General features: G+C 48.0%; 1 protein-coding gene across 1 annotated transcript in view; it reads right to left on the reverse strand.

The window, feature by feature from the left end:
* elp3 (elongator acetyltransferase complex subunit 3) overlaps positions 1-15,001 on the reverse strand; it is a 62,648-nt gene that overhangs the window by 1,931 nt on the left and 45,716 nt on the right. Inside the window, exons 10-11 of the mRNA XM_084313801.1 lie at positions 4,111-4,304; positions 869-961 (exon numbers count right to left, since the gene is read on the reverse strand). Coding sequence (XP_084169927.1) covers positions 886-961; positions 4,111-4,304 — 270 coding nt within the window. The 3' untranslated portion in view covers positions 869-885. The remainder of the gene's footprint in view (positions 1-868; positions 962-4,110; positions 4,305-15,001) is intronic.

Genomic DNA, 15,001 nt, shown 5'->3' on the forward strand with positions numbered 1-15,001 from the left:
GGAAAACTAAGCTCACAGTACACTGTGATATATATATATATAAAGACACCATGACTGCCTATAACAAAGCAATATGGGTTTCAAGAAGGGACTACTTCTCTAAGATTATCACAGCAGGGTTTCCCATTAATTACCTATACTGTAATTCTTTTTTTAAATATAAAGTTTGCCAATAGAGATGTATCAGTAGTATTGGCAGTGGTAGTAGTCGTAATAGTAATCCACTATATTTTCTTATTTTCTAAAAAATAAACCAGTTCAACACAGGTAACCACTTTTGTTTCATTTCTTTGATGGCTCAAATGTCTGCTCTAGTCCAGTGGTTCCCAAACCTCTCCTCGAGACACCCCAGCCATTCCATGTATTTGTTAAATTCCACCACCAGCACACCTTGATTCAACTAATAAAGGGCTAGTTAAGTTGAATCAGTGTGTGCTGGTGGTGGAATTTAACAAATACATTGAACGGCTGGGGTGCTTCGAGGAGAGGATTGGGAACCACTAGTCTAGTCGATTTTGTGTTTTGAGCACAAAGTTCATCATAGATCTAGCCTCTTTATTTTGCTCTCAAAGTGCACCAGATTGATGCATTTAACTTTAAAATGTACAAACAAATTATCTTCCTGGGGGGGCATGCCCGCGGACCCCCCTAGAGGGTCGGAGGTTCACCCCCCATAGTCTCTGAAAATCCTGTGGGAAACACTGCACAGAGAATGCCGGATACTATTATTCCCCGCAATCGACCAGCTACTCAACACACTGTCATCCACAGTCCTCTGGTATGAAAGGTGCTATACAAATAAAGTCTATTATGATGATTATTAACTCCATGTGACTGACTACGCATGGGTAATGGACGCCTCCCTCACCTCTGTGCCCATGTCCTTCATCCTGGCCAGGGCCAGCTCACGCAGGTTACCATGCTCCACACCTGAGCTGACTCCAGGGGCATGGGGATGTCCCTGATGGGGGGGGGGGGGGGGGGGGGAGAGAGGGAGAGAGAGAGAGAGAGAGAGAGAGAGAGAGAGAGAGAGAGAGGGGAGAGAGAGAGATAGAGAGAGAGAGAGAGAGAGAGAGAGAGAGAGAGAGAGAGAGAGAGAGAGAGAGAGAGAGAGAGAGAGAGAGAGAGAGAGTGAGAGAGGGAAGGAGAGGGGGGAGAGACAGAGAGAGAGGACAGAGAGAGAGAGAGAGAGAGAGAGAGAGAGAGAGAGAGGGGAGAGAGGGGGAGAGAGAGAGGGGGGAGAGGGCGAGAGAGAGAGAGAGAGAGAGAGAGAGAGAGAGAGACAGAGAGGGGGGGAGAGAGAGAGAGAGGGGAGAGAGAGAGAGAGAGAGAGAGGGGAGAGAGAGAGGGGGAGGGAGAGAGAGAACGAGAGAGAGTGAGAGGGAGAGAGAGGGGGGAGAGACAGAGAGAGAGGAGAGAGAGAGAGAGAGAGAGAGAGAGAGAGGGGGGGGAGAGACAGAGAGGGGGAGATGGAGAGAGAGAACGAGAGTGAGCGAGGAAAAAAGAGAGACAGAGAGAGAGAAGGGGGAGAGGGAGAGAGAGATAGAAGGGGGAGAGACAGAGCAAGAGAGAGAAGGGGGAGAGACAGAGAGAGAGAAGGGGGAGAGACAGAGAGAGAGGAGAGAGAGAGTGAGAGAGAGAAAGAGAGAGGAAGGAGAAAGAGAGAGTTGACTTGTTGAGTTGAGTTTATTTTATCTTGAACAATCAACCATATAAAAACACAATAAAAGTGACAAACTAAAGAAACCAATTTAAAATGAATCAAATCATACATTCTTCATTAAATGATAAACAAATGAGTTTGAGAAGGAGCAGAAGGAAGCAAATGCTTATCTAGTCCTGCCCCTTTCTCACAATATCATACATAAACAAATCTCTTGGAGACCTAAAATAACAAACAAAATAAAAGAGAGAGTGAGAGTCAGGAGAGAGAGAGAGAGAGACACACACACAGAGAGACAGAGAGAGAGATACAGAGAGAGATACAGAGAGCGACATAGAGAGAGATACAGAGAGAGACAGAGAGAGAGAGAGGAGAGAGATACAGAGAGCGACAGAGAGAGAGACAGAGAGAGATACAGAGATACAGAGAGAGACAGAGAGAGAGAGAGGAGAGAGATACAGAGAGAGAGGGGGAGAGAGAAGGGGGAGAGAGAGACAGAAGGGGGAGAGAGACAGAGAGAGAGAGAGACAGATAGAGAGACAGAGAGAGAAGGGGGAGGGAGAGAGAAGGGGAGAGGGAGAGTGAGGGAGATAGAGATAGAGAGAGAGAGAGAAGAGAGAGAAGACATGAGGCGAGTCGGCCCGGCAGGTGGCTGGTGGGCTGATAAAGCCTATACCGCCGCGGTATAGAATTACTGTAGCAGCGACTGGCAACATTGTTCAAATTGCTGTTTTTTCTGTAAAAAATGGTGTCGGGTGATGGGGCCTTAGGCCCTGATTCAGCTCTTGGTGGCCCCGCCGTGGCCTGTTCTGGGGCAGCCTCTAGGCTTGGCTGCTGACAGTGTGAATCTGGTGGGGATGCGTCTTGACTATTCTGTGGTTGACGCTGTCCGGTACGCGCATGCTCCGTCCTCTACCGCGGCTTACGCTGGGGACTGGCGTATGGTCGAGTGTGGGGGCAGAACATTGTTCAGCCGCCCTCTCGTGAAACATTCCTGCTTGGCGCTCGGCGTCTCAAGCCTGTGGAACGTTCTCTGTCTCCGAGTGGGACCTCCAACTGGTCCTGGGTCGGTTGTCGGAGGCCCCATTGGATCAGCTGTCTTTAAGACCGCGTTCTTGGGCGGCTAGGTGGTGTAGTGGGCAAGGCGCTCGCCATCAACGCTGGAGACGCTGGGTTCGAATCCAGCTCTCGGCGTTGCTATCAGCGTGGCTGGTCGTTCATACTAACACAATTGGCAGTGTTAAGGGTGGGAAAGCTGATGGGTGGGTCATGGGCGTTGTGGACAGCGACCCCTACAGTTCGGTCGGGGCGCCTGCACAGCGAGGGTAGGATCTGGAGGGAGGTAGTGTGACCTTCCACACGTTACACTCTCCCGGTGAGAATCTGCGCTGCCAGGCTGGCTGCCGGCTGGCTGCACATGCGTCGGAGGAAAGCATGTGACAGTCTCCGGCCTCCCAGACCAACAGTAGGGGGGAGTGCGCAACAACCAGGAAGGGGGTTGGGAATTGGCATAACGACTAACAGTGGGATGGGAGAAAAATCGGAAAAAGGAGGGGGGGAAAAGATAATAATAAAAAAAATATATATATATATAAAAACGCGTTATTTTTGGCCATCACCTCCGCTAAGCGCGTGGGTGAGCTGTGTGCTCTCTCGGTGCGGCCTGAGTGCCTGTCTATTCGGCCGATAGCCGTGCGACTCTGAGGCCTAATCCAGTCTTCGTGCCAAAGAATATCCGGGGCTCTTTTCGCTCCAGGGATATTGTGGTTCAGGTGTTCGTCCACCTCCTCACGCTAGTTGATTTGGTGGAGTTGACTGCCTCCCCCCCTTCGTTAGGACGGGCGGGTGGACGGGACTCCCCTCCTCCCTGGTTGGGGCTTACAGGCCCTCAGGGGGTACACTTGTCGGGCCACGCGTCTGCTCTGCCCCATATCTCATAATGGCGAAGAACGAGACGCGATTGGCCAGTATGATAATATAACGAAAGGTTATCCTATAACCTAGTTATATGAATACTGGCTGAGCGTCTCGCTCTTAGCGCCCTGAGGTCCCTTGGATGGGTTTTCAGTGTTGGAAATCTTTCTGAGGAAGGGTGAGTGTGACCATGTCCGGCGTCATATAGTGGGACGCAGGGGCGTGGCCTGGTCACGTGCATGTGAGTGCATTTGTTGTTTCATGAGCACATTATGTGCTAGGAGATAAGAGATATCTCATAATGGCAAGAGCGAGACGCTCAGCCAGTATTCATATAACTAGGTTATAGGATAACCTTTCGTTATAATAATGATGAATGACTTTTCATCAGATGAAAACCCGCAGTAATAACTTACCATAGAGGGGTGACCACGGTGTCTCGTCTGTGAGTGCCCTTGAGCAAGGCACACAATGGCTGTTCAGCAGCCAACAGTCAGGTACTGGGTGCATCTCTGTGTGTGTTATTCACTCACCTCTGCACGCGGTAGACCCGTGTCCAGGGTGGCACCAGCGCCAGGATGCGGGCCACCAGGTCCACCAGGGCGCTGGGCGAGTAGCTCTTGTAGCGGCCCGTCTTCCACAGCTCGTACAGACCCGTCCCCCGGATCACCAGCGTGGGGTACAGCTTCAAGCCGTCGGGCCTGAAGGCCGGGTTCTCGAAGAACTCCTGGAGAAAAGGTCAACGTAGAGGAAAAAAAACAGGTTAACCCTTTCTTTCACTACCAAATGGTTAACCCTTTCACTGTGACGATACAGAAGGTTAAGCCTTTCACTACCGCACGGCAAAGGGTTAACCCTTTCACAACAGAAGGTTAACCCTTTCACTACCACACTAAAGACGGTTAACTACGTTTGATACCAATTTCACAACCATACTAGCAATCTTTTTTTAAAACAGAGTGACACTGAACTGCACTTGTAATTCTCACTCGTTCCATACAACGATACGCACCAAAAAACGACTTGAATACAAAAACATTTAATATATTTAATATGATTTAATCTCCCGACAGTCGGGCTACTTCCTCAAAAATGTAACACCTGTCAAATTAAATTAGACTTTTTAATACCTGTTTAAGGCCTTAAATTGAGAATTATGAATTTCAACTTTAAGACTCCTGATTGGATAAAGTGGGAAAGGGATACCAGGAAATGTATTTCCTGTTTACTGCAGAGCAGGAGGGACTGGGAGACCCATGTTACTGACCAGACACTCTATATCAGTGATGGCTGTTTACTGCAGAGTGGAGGGACTGGGAGACCCATGTTACTGACCAGACACTCTGTATCAGTGATGGCTGTTTACTGCAGAGTGGAGGGACTGGGAGACCCATGTTACTGACCAGACACTCTATATCAGTGATGGCTGTTTACTGCAGAGTGGAGGGACTGGGAGACCCATGTTACTGACCAGACACTCTGTATCAGTGATGGCTGTTTACTGCAGAGTGGAGGGACTGGGAGACCCATGTTACTGACCAGACACTCTATATCAGTGATGGCTGTTTACTGCAGAGTGGAGGGACTGAGATACCCATGTTACTGACCAGACACTCTGTATCAGTGATGGCTGTTTACTGCAGAGCGGAGGGACTGGGAGACCCATGTTACTGACCAGACACTCTATATCAGTGATGGCTGTTTACTGCAGAGTGGAGGGACTGGGAGACCCATGTTACTGACCAGACACTCTGTATCAGTGATGGCTGTTTACTGCAGAGTGGAGGGACTGGGAGACCCATGTTACTGACCAGACACTCTATATCAGTGATGGCTATTTACTGCAGAGTGGAGGGACTGGGAGACCCATGTTACTGACCAGACACTCTACATCAGTGATGGCTGTTTACTGCAGAGTGGAGGGACTGGGAGACCCATGTTACTGACCAGACACTCTATATCAGTGATGGCTGTTTACTGCAGAGTGGAGGGACTGGGAGACCCATGTTACTGACCAGACACTATATCAGTGATGGCTGTTTACTGCAGAGTGGAGGGACTGGGAGACCCATGTTACTGACCAGACACTCTATATCAGTGATGGCTGTTTACTGCAGAGTGGAGGGACTGGGAGACCCATGTTACTGACCAGACACTCTGTATCAGTGATGGCTGTTTACTGCAGAGTGGAGGGACTGGGAGACCCATGTTACTGACCAGACACTCTATATCAGTGATGGCTGTTTACTGCAGAGTGGAGGGACTGGGAGACCCATGTTACTGACCAGACACTATATCAGTGATGGCTGTTTACTGCAGAGTGGAGGGACTGGGAGACCCATGTTACTGACCAGACACTCTATATCAGTGATGGCTGTTTACTGCAGAGTGGAGGGACTGGGAGACCCATGTTACTGACCAGACACTATATCAGTGATGGCTGTTTACTGCAGAGTGGAGGGACTGGGAGACCCATGTTACTGACCAGACACTCTGTATCAGTGATGGCTGTTTACTGCAGAGTGGAGGGACTGGGAGACCCATGTTACTGACCAGACACTCTGTATCAGTGATGGCTGTTTACTGCAGAGCGGAGGGACTGAGAGACCCATGTTACTGACCAGACACTCTATATCAGTGATGGCTGTTTACTGCAGAGTGGAGGGACTGGGAGACCCATGTTACTGACCAGACACTCTATATCAGTGATGGCTGTTTACTGCAGAGTGGAGGGACTGGGAGACCCATGTTACTGACCAGACACTCTGTATCAGTGATGACTGTTTACTGCAGAGTGGAGGGACTGGGAGACCCATGTTACTGACCAGACACTCTGTATCAGTGATGACTGTTTACTGCAGAGTGGAGGGACTGGGAGACCCATGTTACTGACCAGACACTCTGTATCAGTGATGGCTGTTTACTGCAGAGTGGAGGGACTGGGAGACCCATGTTACTGACCAGACACTCTGTATCAGTGATGGCTGTTTACTGCAGAGCGGAAGGACTGTGAGACCCATGTTACTGACCAGACACTCTATATCAGTGATGGCTGTCGGAGTGTAGAGCTATTATTTTAACATGTAGACCACTTATTCTAACATGTAGAAGACCACTTATTCTAACATGTAGTTGTAGACCACTTATTTTAACATGTAGTTGTTGACCACTTATTTTAACATGTAGTTGTTGACCACTTATTTTAACATGTAGACCAGTGGTTCCCAAAGTCGGGGTCGCAACCCAAAGGTGGGCCGCGAGCAGCCACGGGAGGGCCGCGAGATGATTAAAAAAATAAAAATAAAAATGCAATGTTTTTTTTTTTTTTCATGCCACTGAACTTAGAAGCAGGCCAGGACAGTGTTTCTAGTTGTATTCTAAAATTCTATTCTATTGTATTCTAAAATGTGACTATATGGTTTTATATTAACTTAATAAATAAACAAAAACGAAAAATCTACTTATTTCAACGAACATTTCAAACTAAATAACAGATTATGCACATAAAACGCTGAAAACAACCGAAGCAACAATAGTATTTTAATGAGGCTATTATTATTATCATTATTATTTTGCAACAAGTTAGCCCTCTCATAAATAGCACATATAAATGAATAACTAACTTGAACTAACTTAATAGGATTGAAGTGATATTTGGTTAAAAAATCGGTCGCCTGGCAAAAAAATAAATAAAAAAAGCCTGACGATGTGCATTGGGCCGCGGCTCTCTGACGCCTTATTTTCTGGGTCCCGGCCTGAAAAGTTTGGGAACCCCTGATGTAGACGACTTATTTTAACATGTAGACCACTTATTTTAACATGTAGACCACATATTCTAACAAACAAAGAAATACCGCTTCCAGCACCTTAAATTCACCCTTTTCCCTTTCCTTGCTTTTATGTGCATTTCAGGGGTTTATTCTCCCTCCCTCTCTCCCTCCCTCTCTCTCTCCCTTTCTCTCCCCCTCTCTCTCTCCCCCTCTCTCTCCCTCCCTCTCTCCCCCTTCTCTCTCCCCCCCCTCTCTCTCTCCCCCTCTCCCTCTCTCTCTCTCCCCCTCCCTCTCTCTCTCTCCCCCTCCCTCTCTCTCTCTCCCCCTCCCTCTCTCTCCCCCTCTCTCCCCCTCTCTCTCCCGCATGCCTCTGGTGAGGTGCGTTCGCTCTCATCTCCACTAGATCCGCTCACGTTGACAAAGAGCTGACGCAGTGAGAGAGGTGCCCCAAAAATACAAAAACATAGACAACATTGATAAGATTTATTATCTTCTCCCATGCCTCTTATCTACCGGGCCAGGCAATGCCTCCCCAAACACAGCGGAGTACAGAAGGAGAAGGAGAAGAATTATATGGGGGGCATTTGAAGAAATGCTGATTGGTTTGGTTCTTACCAGCAAAACACACTAAAGTAAAGTGAACTAGAGTGAAGTCCTGCTGTTGAAAAGGAATGCATCAAGGAAACGTCTCGCTGTCGTTATCGTCGTGAGGTTTTATCGATGCAGGGAGGGGGGGGGGGGGAATTGATGTGGCTTCCTGTCATTTTTCTACACCGCTGACGGATCATGATGGGAACCGTGGAGATTACATCTTTCGAGGAACAGCCCGGACCTCCGAAATAGACCCAGCGATATCAACCTCTCACCAGGCCCGTAATCACACCAGACACACCACGGTCTTCTTAGTACCAGTGATACTAACTAAGAGAGGCTACTTTGGGATTCTGCACCAGCCACTTTCTGCCTTCTTGGATCTTCCCATTGCAGTCGCCCCTGTCGGCTGACAGACTAGAACCCCATTAAAGCCCCCCTATCGTGTCCGGGACGGGGAGCAGCTGTCCACTGGAGATAAGTGAGAGGGGGATCTAAGTCACGCTAGCGGGCCGGTTGTAATGGAATTCTATTATCAGGACAGCCAGGAGAGATGCAAGGTGGACGCAGGGTGATGCCTGGTGCGCTTATAGGGATGCACCGATCCAACTTTTTCAGTCCCGATACCGATACCTGGGCTTTGGGTATCGGCCGATACGGAGTACCGATCCGATAATCAATCAATCAATAAACTGTATGCTTCACTGTGTGGAAGAGACTGGGATCATTATTTTGTGCAAGGGAACATCAGGCTTGACTTAAAACATTCCTAACTTAGTGAAACAAAATGTAACAAATTAACACATAAGATATAAATGTACTGAATTGTTATTTATTAGTACAATTAAATAACAAAAAATAATTATAATCGTCTCCGATACCCGATCTAGCTATTTTAGTGATATCGGGGCCGATATCTGATATCAATATCGGATCGGAGCGTCCCTGGTGCGCTACACCCTGGTGGGGCCGTGACAGCCAGCCCTGGTGCGCTACACCCTGGTGGGGCCGTGACAACCAGCCCTGGTGCGCTACACCCTGGTGGGGCCGTGACAGCCAGCCCTGGTGCGCTACACCCTGGTGGGGCCGTGACAGCCAGCCCTGGTGCGCTACACCCTGGTGGGGCCGTGACAGCCAGCCCTGGTGCGCTACACCCTGGTGGGGCCGTGACAGCCAGCCCTGGTGCGCTACACCCTGGTTTACATTTACATTTAGTCATTTAGCTGACGCTTTTATCCAAAGCGACTTACAAGTTCTGTACGACAAGTCATCAGGAAGGGCACAACTCTATCAGCTGAGTAACAATGTTCATCAAAGTGTTGCGTGTTACAGCCCTGGTGGGGCCAGCAGCTACAGTAACTCACTACTCCCAACACTCTCATGTCACCGCTCTGCGCCTGGATCCAATAAACTGCAGGCGGAGGATATTATCACGGTACTAGAATCACGGTACTAGAGAGAGTCACGGTACTAGAGTCTAGAGTCACGGTACTAGAGTCTAGAGTCACGGTACTAGAGTCACAATACTGTCAACTCACCACATTTTGCGATATATCACCCCTTTTCAAGTGCAAATACATACAAACACTGCACACACACACACACAAGGAAGCATACTAGGACCGCTACTGTTCCTAATTTATGCAAATGACATGTCGTCAGCTTGTGACTGCAACTTGTTCCTGTTTGCGGACGACTCAGCCCTGCTGGTCTCTGACAAGAACAAGTTACAGGTTGAAAAAACCCTCAGCTCGGAACTAGGCAAAATCTGCATATGGCTCGCTGATAACAAACTATCATTACACATGGGCAAAACAGAGTCCATTCTCTTCGGTTCAAATAACAAACTCAGCAAGAACGACGGCTTCTCAGTTACAGTGGGTGACAATATTGTCACAAGGAAAGATGAAATTACCTACCTGGGTTCCATCCTAGAGGCTAATCTCTCCTGTGACAAAATGGCATCCAATGTAATAAAAAAAGTCAACCAACGAACTCGATTCTTGTACCGGATCTCCTCTCTGGTAAACAAGAATACCCTGAAGACTCTGGCAGGAGCACTCATTCAGGGGTACTACGACTATGCTTGCACCTCATGGTACCAAAGCACCTCAAAGGCGCTAAAAACAAAATTACAAACATCTCAAAACAAACTGGTCAGACTACTGCTTGACCTTACTCCTAGAACCCACCTCACCCCTGCCCACTTTGACAACCTAGGATGGCTTAGAGTAGACGACAGAGTACAGCAACTTGCAATGGGCCTGGTCTACAAGATACACTACACGACCAAGGTACCCATGTACATGTCAAAATACTTCCCAAAGGTCAGTGAATACCACAATCACAACACCAGAGGGAGCTCCACAAATCATGTTAAACCCAGATTCGGCTCAAATAAGGGACTAAACACGTTTCGCAATTATGCCACATCAATGTGGAACGCCCTACCCAAAGCTGTAAAGGAATGTGGATCACTACCCACTTTCAAAACCTCTCTCAAGGGACACCTACGGGAGACTGCAATTCAACACTGGCCCCTGTAAATATCCTAACCCAACCCCCTCCAATGTACAGTCATTTACCTAGTATGGTTAGTCCAATGTACAATTTTGTTTGTTTGTACAGTGTCTCCCCCCCCCCCCCCTCAATGTACAGTTTTGCTTGTTTATACAGTGTGCCCCCCCCCCCCCCCAACCACCTCCAATGTAGATTACCCAGTATGGTTGTCAATATCCCAGTGTACCCAACCCCCCCCACCCAACCTCCTCCAATGTACAGTTTCTACGTCAAATGTATATACTCCCTTTTCTTGACTCCTTCTGTATCACAAGCAGTACTGTATTTGCAAATCTGGTATGTCATAAATGTATAGATGTAGCAGTACTGACTATCTGTATGTCATGTATGTCATATATGTCCTGATTAATTGAAAATGGGGGACCCTGATGTAAACAAGACGAAAGTCTTTCTCTGGTCTGCATCCCCTTAACAATTGTGTGTATTGAGCTGTACTGTATTGTACCAATTCTGCAATCTGTTAATAAAGTTTTCAATCAATCAATCAATCAACCAAAAGCACACATACACATTGTTACGACCCCTGATGTCTAAGGGTAAAGGGCTGTAACATAACCATTGGTTGATATACACAATCACATATATACACACACATTCATTCAATCTTTATTTATACTCGATAATACACTGAGTAATTAAACTCATTTACAGTGCCGTCGAGATGTTACATATACAAGTGTCACAGTGTGTTCATAAATATAAAGACATCAGACAATCAGAATAATTAAGAGCACATTTTAAAATACATTAAAAAAAATTTAATCTTTTTAAAAGAATAAAATAGCTAAAAATTTAAACAGAGGTAATCATTTAAAAACAATTACATATTGTGGTGACCTGATTGGTCATTAAGGTTCTAAACCGACCCATAGACACTAGAGTGTCTAGTTTCAGTGTTTCTTGCAGGGTATTCCATGATGTAGGGGCAAAAAAGCCAAAAGCACACATACATGCAGAGTGAATTGGCAGAGGTAGCGGGTGGAAAGTCGATGGGTGGGGATTGGACGTTGTGGACAGCGACTCCTACAGGTCGGTTGGGTGACGCCTGTACAGCAGAGCACATATACACATTATACACATACATGCATGTAACTGAGGGGTACAATTCCCTGACTGTATTAATAAGTATGGTATCATTAAACCACTACTGTCTTATGTACATTACTACTGGCCATACAGTACACAGGTATCTTATGATGAACACTTCCCACAATGACTCGGTTCCACACAAAACTGGGTTTAAGTATTTATTAGCAGCAATGATAGTACATAATATACTTTACTTAAGGTGCGCTTATAAGGCAAAGGAATGTGCGTAGGCAAATCAATAACGTATGTCCATTCTCATATTACGCAGGAGATAATAATACAACCTGAATCGTAGGAATTATATCTATGGTACTCTAGTTAGGTAGCGGGAGATACTGGTAGGGTCCCTCCGGTTGTAAGCCAGCAAGGGGAGAGGATTTGTCGGTAGTAGAGTCTGGGTCAACGATGAATAGAGAGACTCCAAGTACAGGAGACGGTGCAATAATCTCTTGATCCGCAGACGAATAACAGCTGTTCTCTGTGGCATGCAGCTCCGCATGGAAGAAAGCTAGCCGGCCTCAGGCTTCTGAGAGGCGGACTCGACGTTGCTCCTCACAGGGTAAATCCCACACAATTGTGGGTGTAGACGATTCTCCGCTCCATCAATTACAGGACCAAAAGCAAATATAATCCAGCCGAAAAGGGCTATGTAGTCGTCGGGTAGATTATCCAGTGTACATGTCCACACGGTCCTCGTCTAGGGCTCCTCGGGTGAAAGCGCCAGGGTAAGCAGCCCAGCCTGGATAAGCACACTAGCTGGTACGAGGAAACGTTGGTGATGCTGGTCACTGTAGAACGGTAGCCGCACGATACACTATACATAAATAGACTATTACTGACTTAATAGAATAGGTCGAACTCGACGGTACAGCGTTAAACTCTGATACTTCAGTTATTAATTCGCACGCGGTCTCAATGCTCTATTTGGGGCCAAACAGGCCATACTTCACCGCACGTTGTATCGTGGGTGAGGCTTCAACTTATTGGGTAACTCTACTTCTGTATTCACCTGCGCCGTATTTATACGTTAGGTGAACAAACTAGTACCAGCTTTATTCCTGTCTCATATCCTTGCGCAGAGCCGTTCATGTCCAGGCAAGTCTTTGGCGGTGACTTTGAACCAGACCTTGGGGGTATGGCAATGGCGCCTAAGGGACCGCTGTCCAATAGGAGAACGAAATATTATGGTCTGTACTAGGTTAAAGGGATATTCCGTGTATATGTACAAGGAATACACAAGGGATATCAAACGATATACAAATATTATGCAATATATATCAATCAATAAATATATATATTCGGTTTAATCTGATCCTTCGTAACAGCCGCCTCCTAATTAGTCCCACCTAATTAGATAAGCAGAGACAGATTAACCGCACTGTCCACTACTCAATGTCTGTTGTGAGGGTAGGCAGTTCACAAAGTCAGGGGGTCATGGTCGTCATCAAGAGTGTCGGGGAGCCTTGGCAACTCTATTAGCCTCGCCACGGGCCGGGTGTATGTCCGCCCTTGGACGAGCACTTCTGCCGCTCTGACCTTTCCGTCGGCACCAGTGATCACTTTGCTTACGCGGCCGGCCGGCCACATAGCTCGGGGTAGTGACTGGTCGATAATCATGACTGTTCCTTCTGTCAAATTGTCTCTTTCTTTCACCCATTTCTGGCGGGTCTGTAGAGACGGTAGATAGTGGAGTAGGAAACTGTTCCAAAACTTGTCAGCCAATACTTGACTGTACCTCCACATTCTTCGGCCGTTCGCTTCTTCAGGCCTGTACACTGTCTGTGGTAGCGCGGGGTCCAGCCGCCCCATCAAGAGTGTGTTGGGGGTGACTGGGTCGACATCTGCTACATCACTTGAGACGTAACCGAGGGGCTTTGAGTTCAATACTCCCTCGATCTCCGTGAGGACTGTCGTTAGGACTTCTTCCGCCACGGTCTGGGCCCCAAGCACGGCGTACAGGGCTGTCTTTATTGAACGTACTTCTCGTTCCCAAGTTCCACCGAAGTGAGGTGCATTCGGGGGGTTAAACTGGAAATCAATCTGATATGGAGCGAGGTGGGTCTTAAGTTCTGGGCCCATACCTTGGAAGCTCTCTCTCAGCTCTTTCTCCGCCTTTGAAGTTTGTCCCGTGATCAGACAATAATATAGACGGTTTCCCTTTCCGCGATGTGAATCTTCGGAAGGCCATAAGGAATGAGTCTGTGCTCATGGTTGGAAGGAGTTCTATGTGTATCGCTCGGGTGGTCATGCATTTGAATACAATACCCCACCGCTTCTCAGTCCCTCTTCCTTTCTTTACATACAGCGGGCCGAAACAGTCCATACCGGTGGAGTGAAAGGGCTTGTCGCCGAGTCGGAGGCGACAGGGGGGTAGGTCAGCCATCCGGGGTATACTGGGCTGTGCTCGCCATTTACGACAGTCTAGACAAGTCCGCTGGAAGCGTCGTACTGCTTCTCTCCCTTGCAGTATCCATTAACGACGTCTGATCTCCGCGAAGACTCTCTCTGCCCCGGCGTGATGCACGTCCTTGTCGTATTTCTTTATGATAAGCTCTGTGACCTTGTGTCGGCTGTTTAAGACTATCGGGTACTTGACGTCATCCGGTAAGTCTGGGGCTCTCCTCAGACGACCACCCACTCTGATGAGATTATGGGCGTCGCTCTCAGGGGCTAAGTGGAGCAATCTGCTGTCTGACGGGACTGGCTTTGATCCCTGTAGACAGTCTAGCTCGTCGGGGAACGAGTCTCTCTGGGCTCGCTGTAGCAGAAGAAGTTCTGCTTCTTCGTAGTTAGCTGCAGTAATGTCAGTAGTGGGCTGAACCTCTGGGTGGTGCCACAGGAATGTCTTTAGCTGCGCACTCTCAAGGGTGAGGCAGTCGACTATGTTGGGGTCTGTGGGGACGAGTGTGTGTGTCAACCCACAGAACATAGATTTCTTATTCTCTGCCTCCTCTTCACTCGCCTCCCGTGGGGTGGGTGTAGGCCACTCTTCTTCCGGGAGCTTGAGGAACTCGGGCCCGTCACTATACAGATTGTGACGGGTGAGGTCATCCAGGGACATTCCCCGGGTGATGACGTCAGCTGGGTTGTGTTTTGTGTCCACATACCTCCAGCTTGCTGCTTCTGTTAAATCTTGGATCTCTGTGATTCTGACTCCCACGAAGACCTTGTATCTGCACGAATCAGACTGGATCCATGTGAGTACGGTCATGGAGTCTGACCACAGGATTGTTCTTTGCACCGGAATGGTGAGTTCACGTTGGATTAACGTGGCGAGTTGCGCTCCTGCTAGGGCTGCGCAGAGCTCTAGACGTGGGATAGATGTTGCTTGCGGGGGGCTATTCTTGAGCGAGCCAGGATGAAGGCAGTATGTATTTCTCCTCCCTCCTCTCGG

This window comes from Notolepis coatsorum (assembly GCF_963971535.1).
Source record: "Notolepis coatsorum genome assembly, chromosome: 5".
Taxonomy (NCBI): domain Eukaryota; kingdom Metazoa; phylum Chordata; class Actinopteri; order Aulopiformes; family Paralepididae; genus Notolepis; species Notolepis coatsorum.